The sequence below is a fragment of the Asparagus officinalis genome, chromosome 9 (assembly GCF_001876935.1).
Source record: "Asparagus officinalis chromosome 9, Aspof.V1, whole genome shotgun sequence".
Taxonomy (NCBI): domain Eukaryota; kingdom Viridiplantae; phylum Streptophyta; class Magnoliopsida; order Asparagales; family Asparagaceae; genus Asparagus; species Asparagus officinalis.
The window spans coordinates 66,956,578-66,971,118 of NC_033802.1; the positions used below are offsets into that span (position 1 = coordinate 66,956,578).

The 14,541-nt window shown below is 41.2% G+C and overlaps 1 protein-coding gene across 1 annotated transcript; it reads right to left on the reverse strand.

Moving 5' to 3' along the window:
• LOC109823587 (uncharacterized mitochondrial protein AtMg00860-like) lies at nt 3,109–4,430 on the reverse strand. The gene is made up of 2 exons (XM_020389866.1): nt 4,424–4,430; nt 3,109–3,491 (listed from the first exon to the last, which is right to left on the reverse strand). The coding sequence occupies exons 1-2, from the start codon at nt 4,428–4,430 to the stop codon at nt 3,109–3,111; spliced, it is 390 nt and encodes a 129-aa protein (XP_020245455.1).

Below are 14,541 nucleotides of genomic sequence, written 5' to 3' on the forward strand. Positions count from 1 at the left end.
GAACACAAATTTAGATTTTTGAAAAAATTAAGGGGGGCCACTAATGGCCATCATCGAAGATGCATCACTCCATGAAGAGGAGATTGTTGATTTACAATGATTTCAGTTCAGAAGGACTTAGCTACAATGAAGATTGGATCATTGATTCTGGCTGTTGTAACTACATGACGAGAGACAAAGGGAAGCTTGTCAACTTGAAGGAGTCTAGAGGTGGCCGAGAAGTTATGGTGGCAAATAAATTCAAGATTCCTATCATACATATTAGAAAGACCGTGTTTACACCGCACTACAGCTTGAATCAGATACAACTATGGGATATATATCATGTATAGGGTATGAAGAACTTCTATCTATTTCCCAATTAACGGCTACTGGAAACTATATAGTATTTGGGCTATAAGATGCAAAAGTCTATTGGAACTTGAAGCTACCAGGAGAACCTGTCATGGTGGGGCAAAGAGTCGAATCTATCTATGTAATGTCAACAAAATCGACATACATAGATATAGCTTGGAAGAATGAGACGGTTGATTTGTGACATGCTCAGCTTGGCCATGTGAGTTATCATATGCTCAAGATCATGATGGAGAAGTCAATGTTAAAGGGTCTTCCACACGTATAGATACGAGGAGACACTGTGTGTGGATGTTGCTTGTGACGCCCCTGGTTTCACACGAGGCTGCAGTCCAAGGTGAACCCAAGGATGTCAAACCTTGCCATGCACCCACACTATGCAACAACACGTTTAATGGAATTTCACCTCGAAATTCTGTAATCGTACCTTAGAGATTAATAATACGAGAAAAGCACGTTGAGGGAATAATCCAAACAAAGAAACCCTCACATATACATCTCTTATCATTAATCTCCAGATATGAATCATAAGTAATATTTACACTTAACAATCTATAATGCAAATACTCCCACTTAACCCCTAATTAGACGGAACTAGTACATCGGATAAAAAGTCTAAACAAGGAACCCAACATGTATATATCATATGTTCTGAATGATTAGGAGCTAAGTGTTAATATCCCCATTCCAGCATTAAATATAAATATGACTATACAAAAAATCATGAACACTAACAAATCATAGCGAATATTTTTACCTTTTTAAACAAGTGTGGGTAGTCGCGACGCATATCCTCTTTGTGCTCCCAAGAAGCCTCCTCAACTCGTTTTGGGTTCCACTGAACTTTAACCAAAGGAATCGCCTTATTTCTAAGCTTCTTATCCTCTCTAGCAAGAATACGAACTGGAATCTCGATAGTGGTCAAAACAGTCTGAATCTCTAAGTCTGATACATCAATCACTCTCTACTACTCCTCATCGCGTAAATGCTTCTTGAGCATCGAAACATGAAAAACATCGTGTACACCCGGCATTGATGCTGGAAGATCTAGCTGATACGAAATGGCTCCAACACGCTCAATGACCCTAAATGGTCCGACGTACCTCGGGACAAGCTTTACCCATCTACCAAATAGCTGAACATCCTTTATTGGTGATATTTTTAATAAAACATAGTCCCTAACCTGGAACTCTAATGGTCATCACATCTAATATGCGTAGCTCTTTTGTCAACTTTAGGTGGCAAAAATACGCTCCCGAATCAACGCTACCTTCTCCGTAGTCTACCTCACGAGCTCCGACCCAAGTAGTAAGCTGTCCTCCGGCTCTGCCTAACAAATAGGGGATCTATAATGCCTCTCATACAATGCTTCATAAGGAGCTATGCCTATAGTTGATTAATAACTGTTGTTATATGCAAACTCAATCAATGGAATATGGTCCTCCCAGCTGCCCTAGAATTAATAACGTAAGCCTGCAACATGTCATCCAACACTTGATTAACTCTCTCCGTCTGACCATCTGTCTGTGGGTGGAATACACTGCTATAAGATAGCTGGCTGCAGAAAGAGTTTTGGAAGCTCCTCCAGAAATACGATGTGAAAACTAAGCCACGATCTAATACAATCGTCTTTGGAACTCCATGTAATCGAACTATCTCCCGGATGAAATTACTCGCATAAGTCTCTACTGTATAAGTCATCTTAACTGGCAAGAAGTGTGTCGACTTCGTCAACCGATCAATTATCACCCAAATAGAATCATTCCCCTTGCTGGACCTCAGCAATCCTGCAATAAAATTCATCGAAATATATGCTCACTTCCACTCTGGAATGGGTAAAGGCTGTAGGGTTCCTACGGGTCTCTGATGTTCTGTCTTTACTTGCTGACATGTAAAGCACTTAACTACATACTCCGTGATATCCTTACGCATGCTGCCCCACCAAAAATACCTCTTCAGGTCCTTATACATTTTGGTTGTGCCTGGATGCACTGTGTACCTGATGCGATGTGCCTCGTCAAATAAATTCTTCTTTAACTGTGGATTATCCGGCACCACTAGTTGGCCTTTCATTCGAAGACCTCCATCTTCTCTAATGGTCTAATTAGCTTTGGGCTCTTTAGAAATCTCCCCCTTTTGCGTTTGAATCTAAGAGTCTCTTAACTGGGCGCTGACCACTCTATCAGTCCACGATGACTGCACGGCTAAAGCTCCTAAAAATACACTGCTTCAACTAATCTCTGGCCTAAAATCATACTGGCTGAGGCTGAGAAGATATCGATACAACGAACACCATAAAGCTACAAGCCCGTGACGATGCTTCCTACTCAACGTGTCCGCAACTATGTTCACTTTCCCGAGACGATACTGAAGCGCGAACTCATAATCCTTAATGAACTCGACCCATCGCCGTTACCTCTGGTTGAGTTCCTTCTGGAAGAAAAGATACTCCAGACTTTGATGGTTGGTAAATAACTCGAATTGGACTCCATAAAGGTAATGTCTCCACGTCTTCAGTGCGAAGACCACTATTGCCAACTCCAAGTCATGTGTGTGATAGTTCTATTTATGAGTCCTCAACTAATGCGAGATGTAAGCTACTACTCTCTGGGTCTGCATCAAAATGCCTCCTAGACCCGATAGCGATGCATCCGTGTAGACAACAAAAGTCTTATCACTGCTCGGGATGATCAATACTGGTGTCGTATTCAACTTAGACTTCAAAGTCTCAAAGGCCTTCTGACACTCTGGGCTCTAAACAAACTGAACATCCTTCTTCGTAAGGCGTGTCAGCGAGGTGGAAATCTTTAAAAAGTCCTGAATAAACTCCCTATAATAGCCGGCCAGACCTAAAAAGCTATGAATCTCTGTATCGGTCTTCAGCGGCTCCCAATCAAGAACTGCTTCCACTTTGGTTGGATCAACTGCAATGCCCTCCTTACTAATGACATAACCTAAAAATCTAACATCTGAAAGCCAAAATTCATACTTGCAGAATTTAGCATACAACTGGTGCTCTTGCAAAGTTTGCAATGCCAGACGAAGATGCTGCTCATGCTCGGCCTCCGATCTCGAATAGATATGAGGATACCGTCGATGAAAATGATCACAAACTGGTCCAAGTATGGACGAAAAACCTGGTTCATCAAATTCATAAATATTACGAGTGCATTGGTTTGCCCAAATGACATAACAAGAAATTCAAAAGACCCATATCGAGTCAGAAAGTCGGTCTTGAGAATATCTATCTCCCGAACCCATAACTGATGATAGCCAAAATGAATATCAATCTTTAAGAAACACTACACTCCCTGCAACTGGTCGAATAAGTCATTAATCCTCGGTAGTGGATACCTATTCCGGATGATGAACTTATTCAACTCATGATAATCTATGCACAAATGCATGCTGCCGTCCTTCTTCTTCTTCACGAAGAGGACCGGTGCTCCCCACATAGAATGACTCCGACAAATAAAACCCTAAGTAATGAGCTCGTCTAGCTGAATCTATAGCTCCCTCATCTTAGCAGGTGCCATACGATAAGGTGCATGGGAGATTGGTGCTGTGTCCGGCTACAACTCGATGCCAGGTATGTCCTGAAAGATATCCTAATACTCTAAGACTTTAGTCTTGCTCAAATCTGCACCCTAATCTCAAAACAACACCTTCTCGACGTATGCCAGAAATAACTCCACAAACTGGTTGCCCTGTGAGGTCTCTACAACCAACTCGGTCCCATCGGACGCTCGCAAGCTGACTGTTTTCGCAAAATAGTCAATACTAACGTAGTAGAACGATAACCAATCCATACTAAGAATCACATCGAACTTAGATATATGTAAAATGATCAAATCAATAACGAACTCAAACTCATCTAAGCTAATAATGCATCTCCTACAGATACTCTCTAAAAGGGACATCTCTCCTAAAGAAGTAGAAACTGGCAGAGAAATATCTAAAAGATGTGCTACAAGCTGAAGCTTAATCATGAAAGCATAGGAGATGAAAGAATGCAAAGCTCCTTAATCAAAAAGGATATGAGCTGCGAAGGAGTTCACAAGGAACATACCTTCCATAACGGTCCCGCTCGCACCATGATCACCTGGTATGACTACATACACTCTGCTCAAAACTGGAGGCTGCTACGCTGAAGGCTCTGCGATATACAAGACTATCTGTCCCTGAGGAATCTCCTGGATAGCTCGTACCTGACCCTCAATCTTCGGAACTGCTGGCGGTACCTCAAGCCTCAACTGCTAGCCCTGACCTCGGCTCTGTGCACGGTTCTGCTATTGCTGACCCTGATCCTTGCCCTGCTAGCCTCTTGCTGGTGCGCTGCGGAACTTAACGACTCTATGTCTAATCTTATGGAAGTTATAACAAGCGCCCTGAAATCTGGACTGCTGCGACACCCTCTGATCCTGCTGTGGTCCCTTCTTATGGGGACCCTGCTGCTGTGAACCCTTACCCTGCTGCTGGGGCCCTCCAGGTCCTCAAAATGGCCTCTTTCCTTTGCCCTTATCTCCAGTCTGTCCTGCTCTAGTATTCTCTTCCTTGCCCTTCTGAAACATAGCCGTCTCGGTCTCTTGTGATATGGCGACATCAGAAACCTCCCGTACTAAGTGAAAACGTCGAGACACTAAATAGCGGCGTAAACTCGGGCGAAGTCCCATTAGAAACATCTGAGCCTAACGCTCTCTAGTCTTTCACATGCCCGTAAACCTGAGAAATCCCACAAACTTGCTCTCATAATCTGCTACAGACATATCTCTCTGCTCCAACCGGGCTAGCTCCAACTCCTTCCCGGCTTTTGCTGCTGAAGAAACATACTACTCGTCTAAGAAATAGATGAAGTCCTCCCAGGTGAGTGTCATACGCTGCTCTGGAGTGAACTAAAGTCAGTACCACCCTCCTGCGTCACCCTTAAGGCTGAATGTAGCTAACCTCTACTTCTGAACTGGGTCGACATCAAGCATATCTAGAATACTCTCCACGTCTTCCTTCCACTTGTGAGCTGCAAGCGAATCCGATGTGCCCTAAAATTCTGGCGCCCTCATCTTCTGGTACCTCTCCACCAAATAGAGCCAAGCCTCCTGCTCCGTGGCTCTATTAATTGCTGCTGCTACTAGTGGTGGTGGTGATGTTACTTCTGGTGTTTCTTCTTCAATGGGTATCGCTTGCTAAACCTGATTAGCCATTTGCTCCTCTATTGCTGCTAGCCGAGCTACAAGCGGTGCTATGAGATCAATCAAGTACTGCGGAGCCTGCTACGACTCGGGCTCTGGCTCAGCCTGCCAGCTCCATGAGCACGGGTTCCTCTATGACCACGTCCTCTTACCGACATTTATAAGTTCAGGAGTAGAGCTTATTAGACATAGTAAATGAGATCTCAAGCATAGATAGCATAATATATAACAATAGGTAAATCGTATCATATATCATTTAGGCAAATACTTCTTAATCAAGTAAGATAGTTATCATAAAAAATTTCATAATTTTCGAGTTATATATATAACGTTCTTACTCAATCTAGGAATTTCTAGCGGACTCTATACATAAATCCTAGGAAACTCTATCCTAGCTCCATGACTCGACACATGATAATCCTTAGGATGCTGAAACTAGAGATCTAATACCAACTTTGACGCCCCTGGTTTGACACGAGGCTGCAGTCCACGGTGAACCTAAGGATGTCAAACCTGCCATGAATCCACATTATACAATAACAAGTTTCACCATTACAGTAATATCTCTCTAGTGGAATCAAACAACAAGTATAAGTACAAAATAGGCAATTAACGGTAATAATGCAATGGACATGACATAGAGGAGAGATATCTAAAAATAGACATAATCATGTTCCAACTGAATAAAATGAAGTACAACTGATAAATATAAAATGAATGTGAAATATCCCAATATATAGAGTCAAATAAAATAGTACCAAGGCACTCAACCTTTACAAAATAAAATACAACTCTAAATGTCTGAACATAATTAATAAATTACTGTGGAGCATAAATAACTACTAATAATATATGACGGATGCTAAGCTGAAAATCCGTCAACCTGCGACTCTTCGGACGCCTGGCTCGCTACCTGAAAAGAGGAGAAACAACAAGCATCAAAACATTAGCGAGATCATCTCCACCGCCCCCAAGGGGAGGGGTGAGGAGAATAGAAAAAAATACAAGTTAGTACATATAGATATAAAATTATCAATCCTGAACTAAGTGGAAATTGAGATTTAGAAATCCACACACGAGAATTAGTACGTCAAGCGAAATAATCCAAACAAGGAAACCCTCATGTATATACCATATCTTAAATTATGAACTGCTAAATCCCAACTCCAAAATCCTAAGAATAAAACAAGCAATAAATAAAAGACAATACAACACCCAACCTCATTCGATACAAGTTATGTCAACATCCTCACACTACCCTCGGGTAGTTGGCGCAAACATAAATATAATATCCCGATCAAGAAAACTCACATAGATTATGCCGTGTATTGACAACCTCAGTACTATACCCTACTCTCGAGTAACTAGCATGAGAGCATGAATGAAATCTGTGCAATTTTCTAACAGGAACAACGATACTTTTGTAAGGTACTCACAATATCCTGTGGCATCACACACCTTACTCAATCGTCCTACGAAAATATGCATATCACTCTATTTTGAAAAACAATGATGCACAACAGAGTGTAGTCTACTGCGATCTTATTGCAGTATACCAACTAACCACCCTGAGTGTAGTCTATCATGGTCTCATTGCGATATACATGCAACTAACCCTACTCAAGCATCCAACAATCATGATATGCAATATATAAGTCAATCTCTACATGACCAAACACAATTTATTCTACGTACCTCCAAATGCTCGTACGAACGCATCCTATTTCATGTACTCCAATGATCAAGCAAAGTACGTGTCTCGAAGTGCGGACCCTAATCTCGTGTTCATAATTAACTCATATAACAACGACGACAAAAATTCAAATTCACAATGACTGGCCTACTTGTAAACACACCTTGGTTGACTGGGTACATGTGTAAAACATGCATATGCAGAAAGGACCTGATCGGTCGGCCGATGCTCGGGCTTCGTTCAACCGACTAAAGACAAGTCCTCAGGTTCCTGTAGTTTGTTTCGGGTGACACGTGGATTTGTTTCTATCTCTTAAAAATTAACATAAATCAGATAAAACATGATATAAAATCTTGCTTAATATTATTAGGGTTCACATAACAACATGAAATATAATTATTCAATTTGAGTGAAAACTATTAACCCTAACATGTTCATGTTTGTAAGAATCAGCATAAAAACCATAAATCTTAACAAACTCTCATGTTAAATTTATTTCAGAACTTGAATACACATCAAAGAATCTGTTTTATAACAGATCAAATCTTTGTATCTTATAGTTTAAAAGAACCATCTTTATACTCAAACTAGGTTTTAAGGCCCATTAAAACTAAATAAAACTCAATAGAAACCGAATAAAACTGGGATAGGATTGGAGGAGATAAAACTCACCTTAAAATGCTGTTGGAAAACCCAAGGGTGTAAGAGAACAAGTCCTCTCTCGCCAAACGCCGACAATCGCGCCCTCTTCTCGATATTTGCTTCACAAAGCTCTTAAAATTTCACCAAAATATGATCTAGGGTTTTGAGGGGAGAGGGTGGTTGCTAGAGTTCAGAAAATATGACGAAAAAGAGAATTTTCGGGTATATATTCTTATATATATACGGGTAAACCCGAAACAAATCAATAAAATCCTAAACCAAGTCAAACTGGGAAAACTAGATATGACCCCATCGGTCAACTGACCATAATGCATCGGTCACTCGATTGGGTATCATCGGTCGACCGATTAGCTTGGATCGGTCGACCGTCCAGAACACATAACTGATTTACAGTTTGTGCATGGGTGTGCATGTTTTCACTCGTTTACTCTCATATACGTACTTAATCATTCTCAAATTGATTACTAACATACTCATTCATCAATAAATAATATTTATCATAATAAAAACTTATTTATCACTATTTATCAAAATATTTTTAAATTTACGGGGTTTTACATTGCCAGTATGGTAAAGCACATAAATTATAGTACAAGAGTCACAGTTCATAGTCAAGGAACCTTTGGTATTTGTGCACTCAGATGTATTTGGTCGAGAAGGAAGAACCAATTGGTAGGATGTGATACATGACCACTTTCATTGACGACTACTCGAGGTATGTCTGGGTTTATTTCTAAAAGGAAAAGTCTAAAGTACCCTAATTCAAGCAATTGCGATAAGAAGTCAAGGGAGAACTTGGCAAGATTTGTTGCCTATGCATAGACAATGGGGGAGGATACACATCAAACGAGTTCTATGGCTACCTCAAGCCTCACAATATTCGACGACATCTAATGTGCCCAAATACTCTGTACCAAAATGGCATTGTCAAAAGGAAGAATCATCATATTGCATAGATATGCTGAAGCATGCTTCATTCTAAGAACGTGCCAGGGCACACGTGATCAATCAACTACCACTGTTAAAATTGCAGTTCATGTTATCCTTTCAGAAGCTGTGGAATATCAAGCCAACAGTAAGCCATTTTAGAGTTTTTGCTTGTGTGTTATGTCTTTGTGCCTAATCACTTATGCAGCAAGTTTGACAAAAGGCCATAAGGGTTTTTATCGGTACGACAGTGAAAGAAAAGGATGAAGATGTTGTGATCCTACAACTGGAAGATGCTGCACATTAAGAAATGTTATGTTTGACGAAGCCTCATCTTGGTGGGCTCTGCAAGAAGTTGTGCTACTAGATTCTAAAGATTTGATGGATCGGTTATAAGAGAAGTTGCGGGAGCCAAGTCAAGAAGAAGACTTACATAAATAAGAGAAAATAGAACCAAGTTCTTCAACATCCGTAAAGGAGGATAATCCATGGAAGATCGGTGGTTTCAGACAACACCAGAAGAAGTGTGCTCGAACTAGATAGAGGATATCTAAGAACCAATAGAATAACTTTGAACATTAACAAGACTCAAAAAGTCGAATCCTAAGTATGCTAATGCTACCATTATGGAAGATACGAAGGAGCAATCTGCCTTCGAGAAACAGACTAAGCCGCTGAATGGAGACAAGCAATGGAGGAAGAAATTCATGCTTTACAACAGAACCAAATTTGGAAGTTAGTGCTGAAGTCCAAGAATGTCAAACATATCTCTTGCAAATGGTTTTACAAAGTTAAGACCCGACTAGACGAGTCAATTAAGAGATACAAAACACTCATGATGGCTCGAGGATTCTCTCAGCAGTACGGATTGGATTATATGAGACATTCAGTCCAGTTGTTAAGATAATAACAATTCGAGTTCTTTTAGCTCTAGCAACCAACAAAAGCTGGAAGCTTTGGCAGATGGATGTGAAGAGTGCATTTCTACATGGCGAGGTGGATATTGAGAGATCAACATGAAGCAACCCGTGGAATTTGAGAGCAAGAAGGAAGGATATGTCTGCAAACTAAAGAAAGCCCTCTATGGATTGAAGCAAGCTCCAAGAGCTTGGTACAATAAGATCGGTGAGTTCTGAATTCAAAGTGGCCACTTTCTTGCTCCTGCAGATTCCGGTTTATTGCCAATCTCAACGCCAATAGAGAATAACCTGAAGCTATGTGCATATGAAGGAAAGGACTTGGAAGATCCAACTATGCATTGACAACTAATTGGGAGTTTGATCTATCTGACAATGACAAGACCGGGTATTTTATTTGCAGTTGGCATGATGAGCCGATACATGTAGAAGCCAAAGAAGTCTCACTTGGAAGTAATCTGAAGGATTCGAAGGTATGTCAAATGTACAATCAACTATAGTCTCTTATATAAGAAAGGAGGAGAATGTGAGATCTATGGCTATTGCGATACTGATTATGCTGGAGACCACGATACTCGGAGGTCTACTACTGGGTTCATCTTCAGTCTCGACTCAACACCTATATTCTGGGGTAGTAAAAGACAACCAACGGTATCAGTATCTACTACGGAGGTAGAATATCAATCAGCAGCGGTGGCGGCTTAGGAATGCATATGGCTTCTTCAATTGATGGATGATCTACATTAGCATGTAGATTACTTGGTAGCTTTACATTGCGAATCAGTCTGCAATTCGATTGGCATAAAATCCATGTAGGGAATAAATTTATTATTTTATTTCTATCTTGATCACCAAACTTTAGTTGTTTTTACCTCAAAAAGCGAGTTGGTACGTGACATAATGCTACTAGATTATGCAGGACATGTAATATTCGAAACCGACTTTTTCCTCCCCTTTTTAGCCTTAAGTATCTGTAGAGCTTTACATTGCGAATCAGTCTGCAATTCGATTGGCATAAAATCCATGTAGGGAATAAATTTATTATTTTATTTCTATCTTGATCACCAAACTTTAGTTGTTTTTACCTCAAAAAGCGAGTTGGTACGTGACATAATGCTACTAGATTATGCAGGACATGTAATATTCGAAACCGACTTTTTCCTCCCCTTTTTAGCCTTAAGTATCTGTAGCCACTAAAACTTTTTTTTTTCCCTCTTTAGCCTTGAGCGTTGATCACCTAATAGGATTAACACCATCAACAAGGAAAAACGTAGACACAAGCAGTTAAGAGGTGTTTGTTTTTGTTGTGTTTTTTAGAAAAACATCATGTCATGGTGTTTTTTTTTCAAACATGTTTTGAAAACACCATTTATAGTTATTATTTATAAAGCGGCAGCGCGGCGTGCGGTTGGCCGCGGCCGGCCAACGAACGGCGCGGACGCCGGCAGCTGACAGGTAGACACGGTGGCGAGCGGCGAGTGGCGAGCAGCGGCGGGCGCGCGGCAGGTGCCGGGCGACGGCGGCGTGAGGTTGGCCGGCGACGAAGGCTGGGGGCCGGGCGACAGGGCTGGCGGGCGGCCGATGGGTGGTGACCGATAGCCGGCGTGCGGACTGGACGACCGTCGGTGGCCCGACAACGCGGCGCTGGCCGACGGTGGCAGGCGTGCGGGCACATGCGGGTGGCCGCGACGGTTGGTGCTGCGGAACAGGCAGCCATCAGGCGGGCGCCGGCGATGGGCATCGACGTCGGTGGTCGACGACGATCGGCGTGGGCGGCGGTGGCAAGACGGCGGGCGGGCAGCGATACGATGCGGCGGAGATGGGCGGTTAGGCGTCGACGGGCGAGCAAACCAGCAGACGATGATGGGACGGCGCGGCGCGACGACTTGCGACGGCAAGCGGGCGGGCGCGACGTGGACGAAGGCAGGCAGGCAGAGGGCGGATGGGCGGCGGCGGCGGTGCGAGCAGGTCCGGCCAGCAGACGATGGGGCGGGCGGGTGGCTGCCGGCGGTAACGGCTACGGAGAGGGCGGGCGTCGGTGCGGGCAGCGACGCTTATATGAATAAAACGAAATCTCTAAACACCTTTTTGATGTTTTGAGAAAAGTGTTTATTTTTTGAATTTTGTAAAGAGTCAAGTCAAAAAAACGCTCCGGTTGCCAAACGCGCTTATATTGTTTTTGATGAAAACAAAAACAGAAACGGCAAAAACGTCACGGTTGCCAAACGCTCCCTCGATATTGTATAATTTTCTTGTAGTTTCCTGAGGACTTTGCTATGGATGAGTTCCAAGTGTTGAACTTTTCCAAACGATGACAAGTTAATTAGATTGGCTTTTGCTATTTATTGCAGACTCAGGTAATTTTAATTGTTATTTTGAAATATTTTATTTTCTCTTTTGTGCCCTTGAGAAGACCCATTAATGGTGAGAGCTGATATGGTCTTTTTCTTCTTGTTTCAGGTGATTGAAGACCTTACAATGTTTGATTTGCTTCTTATACTACAGTCAAGGAGTCAAGAATTATCTTGATATTTTGGAGATTTTGGGATTTTTTTTTGTTGCAAGTTATTGGTTTATTAAACATTTGGTGTTTTAATTCAACCAATTGGGAGTTGAGTACTGATACGGCACAGTTAACTATGAGTAAGAGAAGTTTGCTGTCGTCTTAGTAGTATAATCTGAGGATGAGCAGTTTATTTTTGTTAGTATACTATCCTTTGGTCAACAGTACTATTTTGTGATTGTTGGTTTTGTTTTTTTCCTTTTGCTGGTATAGTCTTGGTTGTGTTTTTCTAATTTGTTAGGTTTTCCCCTCCATATTATGTTCAATACTTTTGTATCATGTTATTTCTCAGATTTATAATTTATATAATATCCATTTATTGGTAGATACTTAAATATATAGTGCTTACACTGCCATGCTATTTCTAGAATTTGATATGTATTATTATAGGGGAAGTCATATTTTTGCTATTTCTAGAGTTTGATGTGTATCGTGTTATGTGTCAGCAGCAGGTGCCTAATAAAGCCAAGCCCAGCCAAAACTTTTGACAAATGAAAAGAAAACAAAAAAGGCGGGCCCCATAGCATAGTAAATATAATAATATTTTATTATGTATAGTATTTTTCCAAACACTATAAATAGGCTCCAAATCCTTAAAAAAATCACCCCAGAAACAATTTCTCTTGTAGAAGAGTGAGAGAGAAAAAAAATAGAGAGAGAGTATCTCCTTGTTAAGAGAGATTATAACTCTAGAGTTTTCTCCTCATAGTAAATTCTTCTATCCTTGCCTGTGGACATAGGCAATCAAGTGCCGAACCACGTAAATCTGTGTGTCTATCATTTTATCTCTACTTTTGCTCTACTATTACTGCGACCCTATTCTATTGAGCCCTGAGTTTGTCCCAACAAGTGGTATCAGAGCCAACTTAGGGTGCTTGTATATACCTACTTATCGTATGCTTTGTGGCTGCCACCAAAGATGGATCCTCCACATTAGAAAATAAGTTAGGTTATCATTTACCCTTTGAAGGTGATGGTACTATTCACGAGTACGGTACTGTTCATAAATACGGACTATTCACAAGGACGGTACTATTCACAGATATGATTACTGTTCATAAATATAGTTACTGTTTACATGAGATAGTAAGAAGTACTATTCATGGTAGAAGCAATGATGGCAAAGTTCAAGATCGAGAAATTCGACGGGAGTAATTTCTCACTGTGGAAGTTAAAGATAAAGACTATCTTGAGAAAAGATAATTGTCTGGCGACCATCGGTGTAAGGCCAGACGACAACACAGATAATAAGAAGTGGAACGAGATGGATGAAAATGCTATTGTAAATCTCCATATGGTATTAGCAGACGGGGTGCTGTCAAGCATAGAGGAGAAGAAGACAACAAAGGAGATATGGGATACTCTAACAAAGCTATATGAGGCGAAATCCATGCACAATAAAATATTTTTAAAAAGGAGACTTTACACTCTTAGGATGGCGAAATCTACATCGATGACCGACCACATCAACACCCTAAACACACTATTCTCCCAACTCATAACATTGGGGTATACAGTTGGTGCGAATGAATGTGCAGAACTTCTACTTCAGAGTCTACCTAACTCATATGATCAACTCATCATCAACCTGACAAATAACATCCTCACGGACAATCTAGTATTCGACGATGTTGCATCCGCTGTTCTGGAGGAAGAAAATCGGCGCAAGAACAGAAAGACAAGCATGTAAGTTCGCAACAAGCGGAGGCTTTAATGTGACGAGAGGAAGATCAACAAAACGTGGCTCCAGTGGGAGTCATACCCATGGTAGATCAAAATTACAAAGTAAGAAGAATATCAAATGCTACAACTATGGCAAAAGAGGGCACGTTAAATCGGAGTGTTGGCACAATAAGAAGAGTAGAGATAAAAAGTCTTCAGAGCCATCAACATCTCAAGGATGCGTTGTCAGCACATCAGATGATGGTGAAATTCTATTCAGTGGAGCAACCATTATTGATGAAGGCAGAAAGAGGTTTGCTGATGTCTGGCTTCTGGATTCAGCAGCCTACTGGCACATGACCTTCCGGAGAGAATGGTTTCATAAATATGAACCTATCTCAGAGTATCTGTATTCATGGGGAATGATTATACCTTAGAGATTTCTGGTATTGGTACTATCAAAATTAAAATGTTTGATGGTACAATACGCATCATTCAAGATGTGCGACATGTGAAGGGTTTGAAGAAGAATCTATTATCTTTGGGACAATTAGATGAGCTCGGGTGCAAGACCCA